The 14,924-nt window shown below is 43.3% G+C and overlaps 1 protein-coding gene across 1 annotated transcript in view; it reads left to right on the top strand.

Annotated features, from left to right (window-relative positions):
- The window catches only part of PPP4R2 (protein phosphatase 4 regulatory subunit 2), a 67,154-nt gene that overhangs the window by 30,736 nt on the left and 21,494 nt on the right, over positions 1–14,924 (top strand). The window contains exons 2-3 of the mRNA XM_061455720.1: positions 5,686–5,735; positions 6,478–6,559. Of these exons, the coding sequence (XP_061311704.1) occupies positions 5,702–5,735; positions 6,478–6,559 (116 nt within the window). The 5' untranslated portion in view covers positions 5,686–5,701. The remainder of the gene's footprint in view (positions 1–5,685; positions 5,736–6,477; positions 6,560–14,924) is intronic.

Here is a 14,924-nt window from a genome sequence, read left to right as displayed (position 1 = left end):
CTGAAATGACATGGCCCTTTTTCTAAAGAATAAAGTGGCATCAGTTGACCTCTTCCTGCAGAAGCGTCCTTCCCAAACCTTTCTGGAGGTGGTTAATTCCCCACTGTGGTGGTTAGACCAGTGCAAGGCAGGTGCCCTCGCAGAGTACACACCTTTAAACAAAGGTCTCCCACCTCTTCAGCGCAGAGCTGCTAAAGGGCAGCTTGTTTTGAATATTGGCTTCCTCACACCCGGGGCTCCGGGAGGGAAAACAAATCTGGTTTTAATCTGAATGATCCTGCAGTTTGTCAAGCAGTTGACATGAAGCTTTCTGTCTTGCGGATGCACGGGAAGAAGGTGTGAGAAAACAGCTTGGGAAGGAGACTGCAAACCTGGTTTGCCATGGGCTCAGATTGATGTAAGAAAACTTGTGGGGACTTGACTTGAGCTGGACTCGTGTTGTACATGTGACCTGGACCTGCTCTCTTTGAAAAGTCCCAAAGTGTCTTGCAGAGGCTTGAAAACAAATATAAAATGTAAACCTGAACAAAGCATTGTGTAAGTTCAGTGCAAGAAGAAAAACTCACTCTGGATTGTCAGACAGTTTCTCCTCGTTCTGTAGTTAAATGTTCAAACCCACCACATCTCCTCTCCAAACAAGGTGATTGTTTTCACTGTTGATTCTCAGTAAATACTCTGCCAGCAGCATTAGGAACTGACACCAAATGAAATCATACTCTCTGTGCATGTTATTACAAGGTGTGCCAAATACCTTACAAAAAAGTAATTATCATTCCTGTTTCATTAATGAAGAAACACAGGATGACTGCCTAACCCATTTGCTGGGGATCACACATCAATGAAGGTGCCTATGAGTGTTTTTGTATTCTAAGGTTGTATTTAAATGTTTCTCCTTTGAAAGTGGAAGGGAAAGATCATTTGCTGTGAATTGAAACATGATTCAGTTAGTTAAGGGGATATGGGTTTCAAAATATGCAAACCTCCCCCAAGCTGAGCTCCATCCTGAAATGCATGTGAAATAATCCTTGTTACCACAAAAATACACAAGTCATTCATGCGCTTTCTTTGCTTTATTTCCATAGAAATAATTATGGGGTTTATTTTGTTCCTACTCCAGAGGATGTGGTTCTTGTTTCCTCAGAAACAGGTAGATATTATTTGTGTATCTCTAAACATTTTCCCTGAAACAAAAAAACAAACAAAAGACAACAACACACCCAGAGAAACAGTGTTTTCATTAAATCTACCTCTGCCATTGAATTCCCAGAACCTCTTCATGTTCAATGTTTGTCTCGCCCCCCCCCCCCCCCAAAAAAAAATGCAATTTAAAATGTCTTTCCTATAGAAAACAAAAAGCTTTCAGAGGTCTGTTATTTGGTCTTTTTTCCTCTAATAGGAAGAGGAAGAGAGAAAGGGGGCTCGAAAATGGGAGGTACTTTCTCTTACTGCTCCTCCTGTGCTAGGAGGGCAGGAGATCAGAAGATAGGGAATGTGGCTTTAGTGTGTATTTTTTGTAAGTTGACATTTTTAATAATGAGAGATTCCTGTCTCCCTGAAATACTTTTTCAGTGCAAACAGGGAGTGGCTGGTAGATGCATGTGCTCATTCTCTATCAGTGACCAGTATCAAAAAGAAGACTTCAAGAAAGAGAAGGAAATACGAGTTTCTGGTGTGTCAGTGCCCACATGGATGTGAAGGCACATCAAACTAAAACTAATCAGAAGCATTGCTTTCCGCAGTCTGCTACTATATGCAAAACACAGTCATATTATTGTCTTTTGTTTTTAATGATTGGCAGTGTTTTGTCATTTGAATTAAAAGGTATTTGTAACCAGCACATTAACATTTTATCTCTCCCAGAAGTTTTGCCTTTGGCTGGCTAATAAGGAAGCCAGCATGAGCCAACGGCAAGCAAGGCTTGAATTAAGCTTATGGCTGAGTGGTAGATATAACCCAGTTGTTTCTTATGCATCCCTCATGTACCTGTGTGAACTATAAAACGCTTTCATTTTTTAGATGTGGAAAAGATTTGCCACCTAGTCTGACTAGATGGGAAGAATTAGAAGAGCTTCTCAGCAGTGAAAAGTCAATGTTAACATACAGTTGGTTCTTTTCTTGTGGATTCTGCCAGAATATGAAACAAAGATCTTCCTTCAGCCCCAACCTAGCGCAGTGATAATTTATTTGCTGTATGACAGCTGTCTGATAAATGCTACTCTTCAGAAAATAGAAGCTCACTTTTAATAAGACATAAAAGGGTTGGAATGAAATCAGAGGAATTTCGTACCAGGTAAATCCTGTAGAAACTGGCCTGTTAGCTGATAGCTCACTTTTAGAGACCAGCCGTGTCCTCCAGGGTCCCCCTTGGAGCAGGGTCTGTGTGACACAGCAGCGCCAGGGAAATGTGGAACTTGTCAATAGCAAAGGTGCAGAAAGTCAGAGGGCTGCAAGCACACACACTGCACTGTGCAGCATTAGCATCAAACCTCATCTGCAACTTGCTGAGTGCAAAGAAGTGGCTCTAAAGCACTTAATGAATCAGTTGAGTTTCTTTCATGAGATTACAGACTCTGGCATTAGTTTCCTATTTCTCCATAGAACGTAGCACAAGAATTTAGAGAGAGTGTATTTCTTATTTCTTTCTCCTGCAACTTGCCTTTTTAGTGAAGAAATGCTTTGTTGTCCCAGTTTTCAATTGTGACTCCAGGTATGTTAGAAACAACTGCATTTGTATTTTCTGTTTTAAAGGAACAGGCTAACAATACAACTTTTCAAATTGGTAAGTATGAGCTTTATTTACTTGGTGTTGGTGACACCTGTAAATGGAATGGGATATTGCTAAGGATGATTGAACTTGCTCTCCTAGGGTTTTTAGAGTGGGATTTGTTACTCTACTGGACATGAATATGCATGTTTCTGCCTCTCTAAGCTTGTTTTGGTTGGTGGGATTCTTTAAGACCAGTCATGCTGGGAAATGCAGTTTCCTCAGGAGGAGCTGAAAATTGAGAGCATGTGACAAGCTCTGTGAATTATTATAAAGAGCAAGCTGGGCTGGGATATCCTCTTGCTGCCAGGGAAATGTGGTCAGCTGGGCTGTAGAAGTCATAGGAGAGAAGCTCTGCTCTAGGAAAGGTATGGTCTCTGCTCCTCTGTTTTGCTGAGGGTTGCAAAGGTAAGCTAGTATTTTTGTTACTTCAAATGGACTTTGATACCATTTTAAAACAATAAAGTGGACTTCAAGGAAAAGGGTGTAGACAAACCTGTAGTCTGAATTGCACTGCCCTTTTCAATTGCTGGTTTATCTGCATATGGGCCTCAGTGCTTCTGTTTTCAGCCCAGTATACACTGCTTGCTTTGCAACTCTGTCCCATCCTCTTCTAGCTCTTCTCACAACACAGCTTTTTTTCTGTGTTAAAGAGATTTTTCACTTGCTCTCCATGTAGAGTGTTATTGTATTATTATAAAAGCAGACTAGTGTAGCTTCAGTTAAGGGAAATGTCTATTACTGTAAAGGCACACATGCTGCAGAGGGCTTCAGGCAGGGAGAGTCATGGTATAGCACGGCTGCACGGGCAAGATGGCCAGTAATGACCACTGTTAACGGTGTCCATGTCTCTATGATGAACAAAGTGGTCAGAAGCAAAACAGCAGCTAAATTCACCAGGGTTTTAATGCCATCTCATTCACAAGAGTTTGCTGGGTTTTGTTCCTTCCCTACAGGTTTGGGCAAGTTGTACCTTTGCCTCTCTCCCATAACGTCAGTTTCTTAACTCATGCTGATGCTTTTCCCTCCTCTTGTTGACCTGCAGAGGCAGAGAGGCTGGAGGAGGTTCATTAGCTCCCCTCTGCATGACCACAGCCCTCGCAGAGAACACAGAAACTTCCTTGTAAAATCTGCTTATTGTAACAAAGGTTTTCATAATAGTATGAAACAAACATTTTGTATGGGCATCTGTAGACATGAAACCTTAAATATCCCTAATAGAATCATGTAGGCCTCAAACTGTCAGAGACTTGAAAGGTTCTTTATAAGCCATACATTTTCTTAAATACAAATTCTTCCCTGTGAGAGTGCTGAGGCGCTGGCACAGGCTGCCCAGAGAAGCTGTGGCTGCCCCATCCCTGGCAGTGTTCAAGGCCAGGCTGGATGGGGCTTGGAACAACCTTCTCTAGTGGAAGGTGCCCTGCCCGTGGCAGGGGGTTGGAACTGGTAAGGTCTCTTCCAGCCCAAACTGTTCTATGATTCTGTGGAAAGGCAGTGTTTCTATGTGATGCAGTTGACAGTGAAGCCCATTACTTGCACAACTTCTGGATTATCTCCTGCATGATAAAATCAACACCAGGGGTCAAAGAAAGCAGCTCGCAGCACAAGACTGCTTGCTATGGGTGCCAAGTCGGTCTCTTAGCTATTTGGGATGGTCCACAAACTGTGTCACTGACATTAGGCAGCATTTCTCAGAAACACAGCCATGTTGGAGGTTCTCTGTTGTCAAGGTGGCACTTGGAGAGTGTAGTACAGCTGCTGATAACCACAATCTCTTTGTTCCCTCTCCTGCAGTAGCAGGGCTCAGTTTCTGCTGTGCACAGTTGACCACCCTTGCCTGCCATCAACCCTGTGCTCTGCCAGGCCAGCCCCAGCCCTGAGCGCAGCGGGATATGCCCGCAGGGGAGCACGGACACCTCTGGCACAGGGCTGTTCGCAAGCGCAGGCCTCGGGAGGAGACTGGGACACGATCCAGGGCTATATCGGCATTTTACCTAATAGTGAAGCACCGCAGATGTGCCGGCTCACATATGCCTGGAGTAACAGTTGGCACCGGTATCTGGCTACGTTATTTACAACTTCTTTTTGTGTGTTAAATCACCATTTCCCTCTCCTTCCAGGAACAGCCATCGCATGTCCCTCAGCCCTACTGGAGCGTGTGGGGTGGACAAGATGTGTGTGTTCGGCTGGCTTCTGCTTACCCGCTTTGTGCCGGGCTCCCCGCATCCCGCCGAGGTGGTGACAAGAGGCTGCTTGGACTTCTCCTCCTCTTCGCCAGGAGGGCACAGGGTGGTAGAAGGGCTCATCCCCTGAACACAGGCACGGAGCGCAGCTGGGGGGCTTGAAGAGCGAGAGGTAGGAAGAGTAAAGAGCGGGAAAAAGCAGCTCACTCTTCACAGGAAAAGGGAGTCGGGCGTTATCTGTGCGCCGGATTTGAGGGTGGGGTAGACCCGCCGCCTCAGCTCGAGGCGGGAGGAGGAGGGAGCCGCAGGAGCTCCCCGAGGGGCTGCCGCCGCCCGCCCGCTAGGCGGGAGCTCCGCGTTGCCCTCCCCTTCACCCAGGACCCGCGCGGCTGGGCCGACATGAGGAGGTCGGGAGCCGCCTGCCCGAGGACGGGAAGGAGGAACGAGGGGCGGAGAGCGCGCGAGCGGCAGCTGGCGCCCGCCCAACGGAACCGCCCTCCACTCCTCCCGCCCGGCTCCTCCCTCGGAGCCGCCCCGCCCTCCCGCGCGCCCCCGCCCCCTGGCGAGAGGGAGGGAGGGAGGGCGGGCTGTCGGGGCCGCGCACGGGGACGGCCCGGGCGCCATGTTGGAGGGTTGCTGAGCCCGGGGTCTCTGTGTGTGCGCGGCGGCTGCAGCCCGGTCCTTGCGCGGGGCGGGGGGGGGGGGCTGGAGGAGGGGAGCAGCGCGCAGCGGGGGGGAGACACCCAGGCGGATCATGGACATCGAGAGGCTGCAGGAGGCTCTGAAAGGTGGTGCCGGGGTTTGCGGGGGGTGGGGGGAGCCGTGTCCCCACGCTGAGGGAGGCAGGGGCTCCTCGCTGCCCCGACCTTCCTGTGGGCAGGGAGCCGCAGCTCCGCTCCGCCGGCGGACGAGGGTCGGGGTGCCCGTGCTGTTGGGGAAGGGGCTGCTCGCGTAGGAGGGAAACGGGTCCCGCAGAGCGGCGAGAGGCCTGGGGGTTCCCGGTGGGGCAGGGGAGTGGTGAACCCCTGGTCCGCGCTGCCCTGGTGCTCCCCCCGGGCTCGCTGTGTTCTGCGTGAGGGGCAGCAGCGCAGGGAGGTTGGTGACCCCAGCGGCTCCCCCCCTCCTGCAGGCCCGGGGCTGCTCTCGGTTGCTGCCCTCTTGGCCCCCGCAAGCCTGCCTGCCTTCCGTCCCCGGCTCTCGCCCCGACCTGCTCTTCTCCTGCCTTCCCAGCCCGCTTCTGTGCTAGCTTGCCTTGTTGGATGCAGCCTGAGGACACCAGCCTCCTTCTCTGTTGTAGCTGCTCAGAAGAAGTTGCAAATCAACTTTTGCTAGTCAGATGCATGTTTCTCCACATGACAATATGAAGTGTTTTACAGGGCTGGGGAGCTGGTGGAGCTCTTGGGAGCAACTGAAGTATTGTGAAAGCATGGAAATAATTTTGTGGGAACTCTACTGATCGCTTAGATAACTATTTTTAATTTCTGTTCCATTTTCTTTTACCATTCTTTTGTGTCATTCTCATACCAACAGATTTTGAGAAGAGAGGGAAGAAGGAAGTGTGTCCAGTACTGGATCAGTTTCTTTGTCATGTTGCTAAGACTGGAGAGACGATGTAAGTGTGACTCTTGGCAATCTTCAGTTGTACCTTAGAACACTTCTGCATTCTGAGTCAATGGGATGCCACCTGGGTTCTCTTTTTGCCTGTATATGGCTTCCCTGAGCTGAACAAGCTTGCTTTAGTTCCCATTTAATTTTGGATGGAGTAGTTTTGTTTGCTAGTAGCTGTATCTGACAGGGCTTACATAGCTTTGTTCAGGGGGCTCTTTCAGGTCTTGTCCTACTCAGTACAGGAAGCCTGTTGCTCTTCGTACATTTTATATGACATCTGGGGGTTTTTAAGTGGAAAGTTTAGCTTACTGTGGTAGTGTCTGTTGTATACTGTTGCAGTATCTCTTGTATACAGTATCTAACAGCATTATTTACATAAAGATACGAATGGCTTAGATTATTTCTTTCCAGGCTTTGTACACCACGCTGTGTGGTGACTGCATCTAAGTGCTTCTGATGAGGAGGGGACCGCCGGTAGGTGCGTTCTGCAGAGGAGATCTGTGGGAACTGCTCTGTGTTTCCGTAGTCTTCCGTTTTCCAGCTCGCAGGAGTTTCGCTTTTCCCGGGCTTCCTTTCGCAGCTCACGCTGGCGGCTTCCCGTCCGGAGGTGCGCTGTGGCTGGAAGCAGCCGTGCTCCTTGTCAAGGATGAGCGCTGGTGCTGTGCTGGGTGACTTCCTTGGCGGATCACTATTTGGCAGGAAGGGGAAAGGCTTCCCTGGGTGCGTTGCTATAGAGTTGCTCACTTTCTGGCTCCCAGGCTGTCTCCTTGTTTTTGAGGCCTAGTGCCAGACTACAGGCTTCTGCAGGAGATACATGCTTTTACCAGTGTTTTGTTAGCAACCAGTGACTGCAGGGGCTTTGTTTGGGTTTCTAGAATCCCTCCGACTTGTAAGAAGCTTGTAGCTGTGGTTTTTCTTTTTATTAATCCTTCTGCAGCTTGCTGGTACTGCTTGAATTAATGGTTTTGAAAGAAAAACAAGTTCTGAAATGTACTTTGCCCTTTGAAGAGAAGGCATTGGCTCAGCAGAAACATGTAATGTTTAATATTTTGATGTAGTACTTATTTTAGAATGGGCTCACTACGGTGTATTTTTGCTATATAATATGTTTAAAGTATTTTCCTTGTTCTAGAATATTTCTTCAGGCTATTTGTATTGTTTTTGCCACTATTACATGTATTTCAAAGTAATTAAAGTGATTGTGTAAGGGCAGGTTCTTGGGAAGATGTGAAACTTGGAGAATGAGCAGACTCCTGACTTTTTTTCCATTTAGGAAATCTAGATTATTATCATTTATTGATTATTACAAACTATTGCTTAAACCTAAACTGGCAGCTCTTACGTGGAACCTCATGCAGACCCTGGTTGCCTACATTGCCATGGTTTTCTTTGGCATTTTTTTTTTTCCCTCAAGTCTGTGACATGGAAAGAACGCTCTTCTTCAGCGTTCTTGAGCCTTTCTATTACATTACATAGTTTAAGAACTGTAGTAAACCGATTGCTTTGGAATGAGAAGATGAAATCTAAAATAATACTTTGTAGAGACATTTCTTAGGATTTTCATGAAGTTCAGAGCTCAGTTTCGCAAAAAAATTATGCTGAAGTCGGGGGTTGTGCAAACACAAATGGTTTGCGGACTTATTTATTGGAAAACAATGGATCATACTCAGTCACAGCCTGTTCCTGAAGTAACAAACAAAAAGTACCCATTTGAGGACCAAGGCAAATAAGGACAAGTGAGATGTGAAGTATTTTTTGCTTTGAGTTGTTGCTGTTTCTAGCAGTTATGCAGTGTTTTTCAGCTTTTGAACTTAGTCAATGACAAATGCTGATTTTTGTTTATTTATTTTAAAGATGATCTACTACAAGTTCATGTGTTAAATGTAGATTGTTCTCACGCCCCCTCCCCATTTCTTCTGCACATAGTTGCAGCAGGTCTTGTAAGCAATTAGTAAACTTAGTTTGAAAGGGTGTAATGGAGTAAATTAAAATTACTTTTAAGGTTCTCATCAAAGCATGACCATGGCATTCTTAGGTTGCTTAACAGATTGAAAGCAGAGGCTCATCTGAGGCTGTTGGGTACCTCCCTGCCCCCAGTTGTTTCAATGTGCTTATTCATCTGAGTGAGTTATGAGCAGGTAGATGCAGGTTTAGGTTAGGCTGTAATTTTACTAGTATTTATTTCTCTTGGCAGCAGTCTTGGCTAATGCAGCTTTTGTGTCACTGTTTCACTGGGGCTTGTTGAACTGTTTACGTAGCTGCTTGGTAACCAAGTGGAGGGAACTGCTCACAGTTGAAACTAACTTTCTTTCTGGCAGTGCTTGTTTTTAACGAGGTTCAGTTCATTGATCCAGCTTGTTTTGTCCCTGTAAGCTGGTATGTCAAAGCCCAGCGTAGCTGCAGAGGTGGTATAGGGGAGGAACAAAGGGTTAGAGTTGTATGAGCCAGCCCTGCGACTATGATAAGGCTCTTCAGAGTGTGTCTTTATTGTAATTAGAAGTCTTCTTCATTTACAAGGAAGGTCTGGAATAAAAATGTTGCTAAATTTGGTTATATTATGAGCATAAATGTAATTGTGTTATCAGTACATTGCAGTAAAAGCCTGATCATGCAATCACATGTGTTAACTTGTCTATTTGAAGTTTAAACTATCTTGTAAAAAGTTAACCATTCACTTAATGGTTTGCAAGATTATGGCTGTGTTTGCAAGAGCCAGTCTAAACTTCACTTATTATCGGTGAACAGAAGCACAAGTTTGATTGCTTGGCTACTTCCAAGTGTTTTTGTTTCTGAACAGTTGCTATGGGAAGAGTTAGCCTTAGGTGAAATACAGAGTTTATGGTTCAACCTCTTTTAATGTTGTGTTGAGTCTTAGGACTTTCACAAGTGATGTACTACTTAAGTGACTTGATGTTTTACTAAGAAGCTAACATGGAATTTCATTAGTGAGACCAGGTGTAGTTAGGGAAAATTGTTATAATCTCCTTTTCTCTAGTTTGTGAAGGATCAGTGTGACTGGGTAAAGTGGAGAGATACAAAAATTGTTAGTCTTAATACTTCACAGTGGTTGAAAGACCTTTTTAAAATAGGGTATGTTTTTTGTTTTTTTTTTTTGCATGAGAAATCCACTTATCTATTTTTTTCTGAAGTAGAAATGGCTTTAAGAGACAGTACAAAAGTCGTAGCACTGCAGCACTAGAGGTGAAATGCAAAAATGAAATACTTTTTCTTCCAAAGAAGAATTATGGGATATGAGGATCACTTATCAATTGTGATCCTGTATTTAAAATCTGTTTTCTCTTATCTGTTAGGAAATTCTATTGGATTTAAAATCACTCTGCCCTTTCAATAGCAAAAGTGTTTCTAAACCAATTATTTAGGTAGTGCACCAAGAAAATATAATTTATTGGACTAGAAGGGAAAACTATAATTTTCCTTTGGTTCTAAAGCTGAAAATAAAACTGTGTGCGTGGGAAGTAAAAATTTGTCTTTTTTTTTTCTGTGTTTCCTCCACTCCTGCCCTGGGGCTGGCTATCTACAAAACACAGTTTTGATGACTTACTGTAGTGGCATGTGTAATATAGATGCTTACTGACAGTGAAGGAGTCAAGAAATAAGTAGTGGAGTACCAAAATCTGGAGAAATACAATTTATAGGCGGAAGTGATTAGCTGTAAAATAGTTCTAGGTTTAAGTAGGGAACAGTGCCCTGGCCAGGATGTAATGTAGTTCTACCAGTTCTTGCCCTGAATGCAGTATAAACAGCCATTAAAATACATTTTGTTTTTATTTATTTTAGTAGTCAGATTCTTTCCTCATAGTTTCCCTGGAAGATCTGAGATACTAATTCGTGCCTCATCTAAGCCTGAAGACAGAAGTTGTCTTTTTGCTGCTTTCCTTGAGGACTAACTTAAATGCTTTTCTGTGTAGTTTCTTGAGTCAAGTTTAATACATGTCATTATAAAGCAATACCTATAGCATCATCATGACTCTGAACAACACTGTCTGTAACTGGTTGCAGTTACAACCACAAAGGCTGCTGTGCTGGACGGGTGGTCCACTGAGTCTGCAGCTACCCAGATGCTATGGGAGATGGGGCTGTATGTCTTCCTTAAGTTAAGTGCCCACAGGAATGTCAGGTGGATCAGGGACAGTTGTTGGTAAATTATATCGTTGTAAATGTAAGTTACATAATGTAACCAAAGATAATGGCAAGAAGTACTTTTAACCCTTTGATACTGTTTCATGTACCAGTGAACTCTTTTAAACTACATTTTTTTAGCATTTGTTTGGATTAACTTAGCCTTTACATTATTTTGTTACAGCAATGAAATAGTTTGTCAGCTGGAGGAAAGATGTGAGGGGAGATATCTTAGCAATGAACATGAATGAGAATATGTTCCTGTTCTTGGCTTTAGTGTTTTAATGGTGTATTCTGAACTCCTGTATAGTAGTTTCCTTATGTCACAAATAGGCAGCAGTTTTGTTGCTTGCCATGTGTATGCTAGTATTTTTTGACTAGTTTGAAAACTTTGTTCTGATTTGGAGGCAGATCATTATTTGGAATTCTGCAGAACTATTGGGGGAATGTAATTCCATAGGATTTTAAAAAAAAAACACCTCTAAATCCTCAAGTTGCTGCAAGAAGCAGCAGGATAATACTTGCTGAAGCAGTCTGTGCCTTTGTTAGTGTAGGCCTCTTTCACTTCCATGTTCTAAGTGAAGCAAGAGATGTGAGTAAACTTCCTTGCATTGTTTCCTGCTATTATTTCTCACTAACTCCATTCTACTAAGCAGCTGGAATTATTCCCCACTAATTCCCATTCCACTGACATTGTGTTTTCTGTCTCATAATCCTCTGATGTCTCCATAGGACAGGAAACATTTGAAAAGCCTGCTGATATATCTTTGTCAAAGATGGTTTAGCTTCCTTGCTCTTTTTACTGATATTACAAAAAAAATATATAATCAAATGTGCAGTTGTAGTACTTGAGGAGAGTTAGTTGTGATACAGGTGAGATCATTTGCTACTTTAGGAAACATGCCCTGTCATAGTGTTTCATTTTAAATGCTGCCACTTCATATCTGTTGGGAGTGGGGTTTACAGTGTAAAGGTCAAGCTTTAACTGCCATTGTAAAATATGCATCATGAACCAGTCCTAATAAACTTTAGTCTCTAGAATATACATGTAAGGAAAGACAAAAGGCCAGCTTCTCATAGAAATGATTACTTTTCAGTGTCATTGGACTATTATAACTGCAAATGTAATGTATGCGCATGCAGACTTGCAGTAGTAAGTACATTTCTTCCCTGTTGCCATGTAGCATGTACAAGCATGCTCTCTGCTAGTCTTTCTGCAGACAGCTCACTGTTACTTTGCACAGAAAACCACCCTGCCACTTATTTCATGGCAGTTGGTACAGCTGCATGAGCTTCTCATTATGAACTTCGATAGTATTCTATTGGCATCCTAATAGTCTTCAAGCTCAGTTCTCCTGCATTGTTCAATTGGATTTGTTCTCATCCTCAGAATTTCTCTCAGTTCTTACCTTTAGCTCTTAGTAATGTTTCTTCACAGCTGTAGTGGCTGCTTCAGTATTGCCTCTATCTTTTCCAGTGGGCCTCAAGCCTCCTGTTCCATGGTGGCCTTGCTCATGGCTATTTCATTTGAAGTACTTATCCCAACCATTTTGGGGGATATTCCACTCTGTATTACACTTTACAACAGCAAGGATGGTTTTATGTTTTGACCTTGTAATTGATGAGCCTTGGTACTTCTTCCAGATTTTAGAAAGGTTCATGCTCAGTGGTGTATGCTGGGGCGAAGGAACAAGGTACGTGCAGAAGGGAGGATAGAAGCAGTCTGGTTTTCTTGGGGGTGATGGATTATCAGTTTTTTTGACACACAAAACTTACTCTTCCCCAAAGCTGGTGTGTGTCTGACAGGTCTCAGTTTTAGAAATAATACTACCTGAAGACAGTGACAAGCTTTCCATGCTGGCTATACCTAATAAGACTTTGCTCAGCAGTGGTGAGGGAGTGTGACGACGTGGAAACACTTAATGCCTGTGCATTAAGTCACTGAGGTAGGGTACACCTTCTGAGCCCAAGCTTAGTGTCTGTCACCTGAGCTGCCTTTCATAGAAGTCAATTGTGTGGTGCTTTTGTCCTGGTTTTGAAGGAGTTAGTAATAGAAGTGCAATTTACCTGATCCTAGTAGTGCTGCTTTCAGACCTGAGTGAAGCCTGGGTTATTGAGAACATGCGTGAACTGGCAGGCATAGGAATACAGGGCACAGTAAGTTCAGATTCAGAAGAAGCTGCACAGGGTACATTTTCCTTAATCTGGTTTCTCAGCCTTATTTTTCAATATAGGAAAGATCTGATAGCATTATCTCAGTGTGGTCTGCGGCTCTTCTGTGATAACCTGTGGATCTGTATGCACTGGTCACTTACCGGTGAAAGCTACGCTTACTAGCTGAGTGTTAAAGCATTTCTTTTGTTCATTTGGTTATTCTATGCAAACTGGTGATACCTGGAACCACTTCAGTGTCCTGTATGAATGCATATATGGAATTTCGGGTATGGAATAAATTATGTATTTATATAGAAAATTATCCAAACATTAATTTTCTATTACTCAGAGTGAGTTCTCTCTAGGGAGCTCCTTGCTGCAAGTTCAGAAAAACTCAAATATGCTTCACCTGTTACATACTTTTATTGAACTTTGACTTGTGGGCTTCTATACAGGTTTATTGAGAAAGCATTATCTGTTTAATGTTTGTGTATTCTGCCTGCATCGACTCCAGAGTACTACAGAGTTATATTGTGCCTTTGCCTGGTATTTTTCTGTGCAGTATCTATTGAATGGGCTGCACTCTGAATTGTGCTCTGCTGCAGAATCTCTGTTACACAGTGCACAGGATCACTCTTGAAACATGCCTTGGCAAACACTGATCTGTTCAGTCAAATTTGGTCTGAAATAGAAATAAGTAAAAGCTAAGAATAATCCACAAAATTGTTAGAGTTGAAATAAATATTGTTGTCTGAATTTCAGCAAAATGTCCAGTTGTGTTGAAGGCAGATCTGAGCTGTGTGTAAGTGGTTTTGGGGAGGTATTTTGACACAGATAATGCCTATCAGCTACTGCCTGTCTGTTTGGCTGGTGCTCTTCAAATGCAGCTCCAGTTATCTTTGGTAGAGCAGATGAATATAAATGTTCTTAAGGCTCCCGTGCTTGTAACTTGTGAGATACGTCGAATAGCTTCCCTCCTCCAAAACTTTTTATGCCATTTGCTCATTGGTTACAATTCTAAGGTTGATGTGAGTGTTCTTTAATGGAAGTTTAAAGACAAAGTTAAATTTCAAGAATATAGTCACTGGAATCAAGCCTCTGAAATAATTATTTCTAGTATAGTTTATTGTAGTAATAATGTTAGAATTTAATGCAGTTAAATATTGCAGAAATGTGTAGTCACCTAGTCCCTGTTCTGAAGACCCATTCTACAGAAATGTGGCAGAACAGCTGCTGTACGCAAAGTGGTAACTGAGAGTTCTGAACCATTCTGTGTGTTTTGTAATTCAGTTATGCAGGAAATACTGCTTTGAAGATGATCAGTGAGATTAGAAAGTGCATGGAACTCAAATGATTTAAATAATCCAGAACAAGGGGTGTAACTAAATGATTTTCACAAGTAAATGTAATAATTACACAGAACGTGGGTAAAAAAAATGATCCAGAACTAGAGAAAGAAAATCTGTTGGGGTAAAGTATCCTGTAAAATACGTGACAGCAGGAAGATACCGAGTGTGCATATATTGTTTGGCATAAGTTTGGTGTTCCCTAAACTGGTCAGATAAATTGTAAGTGTAGTTTATGCTGCTCAGATGGGGGGATGTGGCTGGTGTTTATTTGATGCTTATTCAAAAGTCTGTGTTTGTAAGACTTGGAGACCTTTGTAGCTGGTGTGCAGTTCACTGGAAAGTCACTATCTAAGGTGATCATTGTACTTGTAATAAAACTTGAGATTTGTGAGAAATGTTACTTGAATATGCACGTAAGTGAAATTATATGAAGAAACCAGAGTAAGGTAAGACTTAATTGGTACAGAGTGCAGTAGCATAGTAAGTGTGATAGTCCAGTAAATACACCAGTTCATTCTTATCAGGGAAAGGTAACTTCAAGCAAGTTTTCAAGTGGAAGAGGGGAATTTAATGACAGAACCATCTACTTTTATCTTTGTAGATAAACCACTGGCAGTGGTTTGTGGAAGTTCTGAAGGCTTTCAGTTACTTTGTGTGTATTGCTTTGCCCTCTGCTACAAGGAATTCTTGACTGAAGACTCTGTTTTAAACTTGTACTTTTTTTTG

This window comes from Pezoporus flaviventris, unplaced genomic scaffold (genome assembly GCF_033815535.1).
Source record: "Pezoporus flaviventris isolate CSIRO_AGI_PZ_B2104156 unplaced genomic scaffold, CSIRO_AGI_Pfla_v1 ptg000021l, whole genome shotgun sequence".
Taxonomy (NCBI): Eukaryota; Metazoa; Chordata; class Aves; order Psittaciformes; family Psittacidae; genus Pezoporus; species Pezoporus flaviventris.
This window is presented reverse-complemented; position numbering and strand designations above follow the sequence as displayed.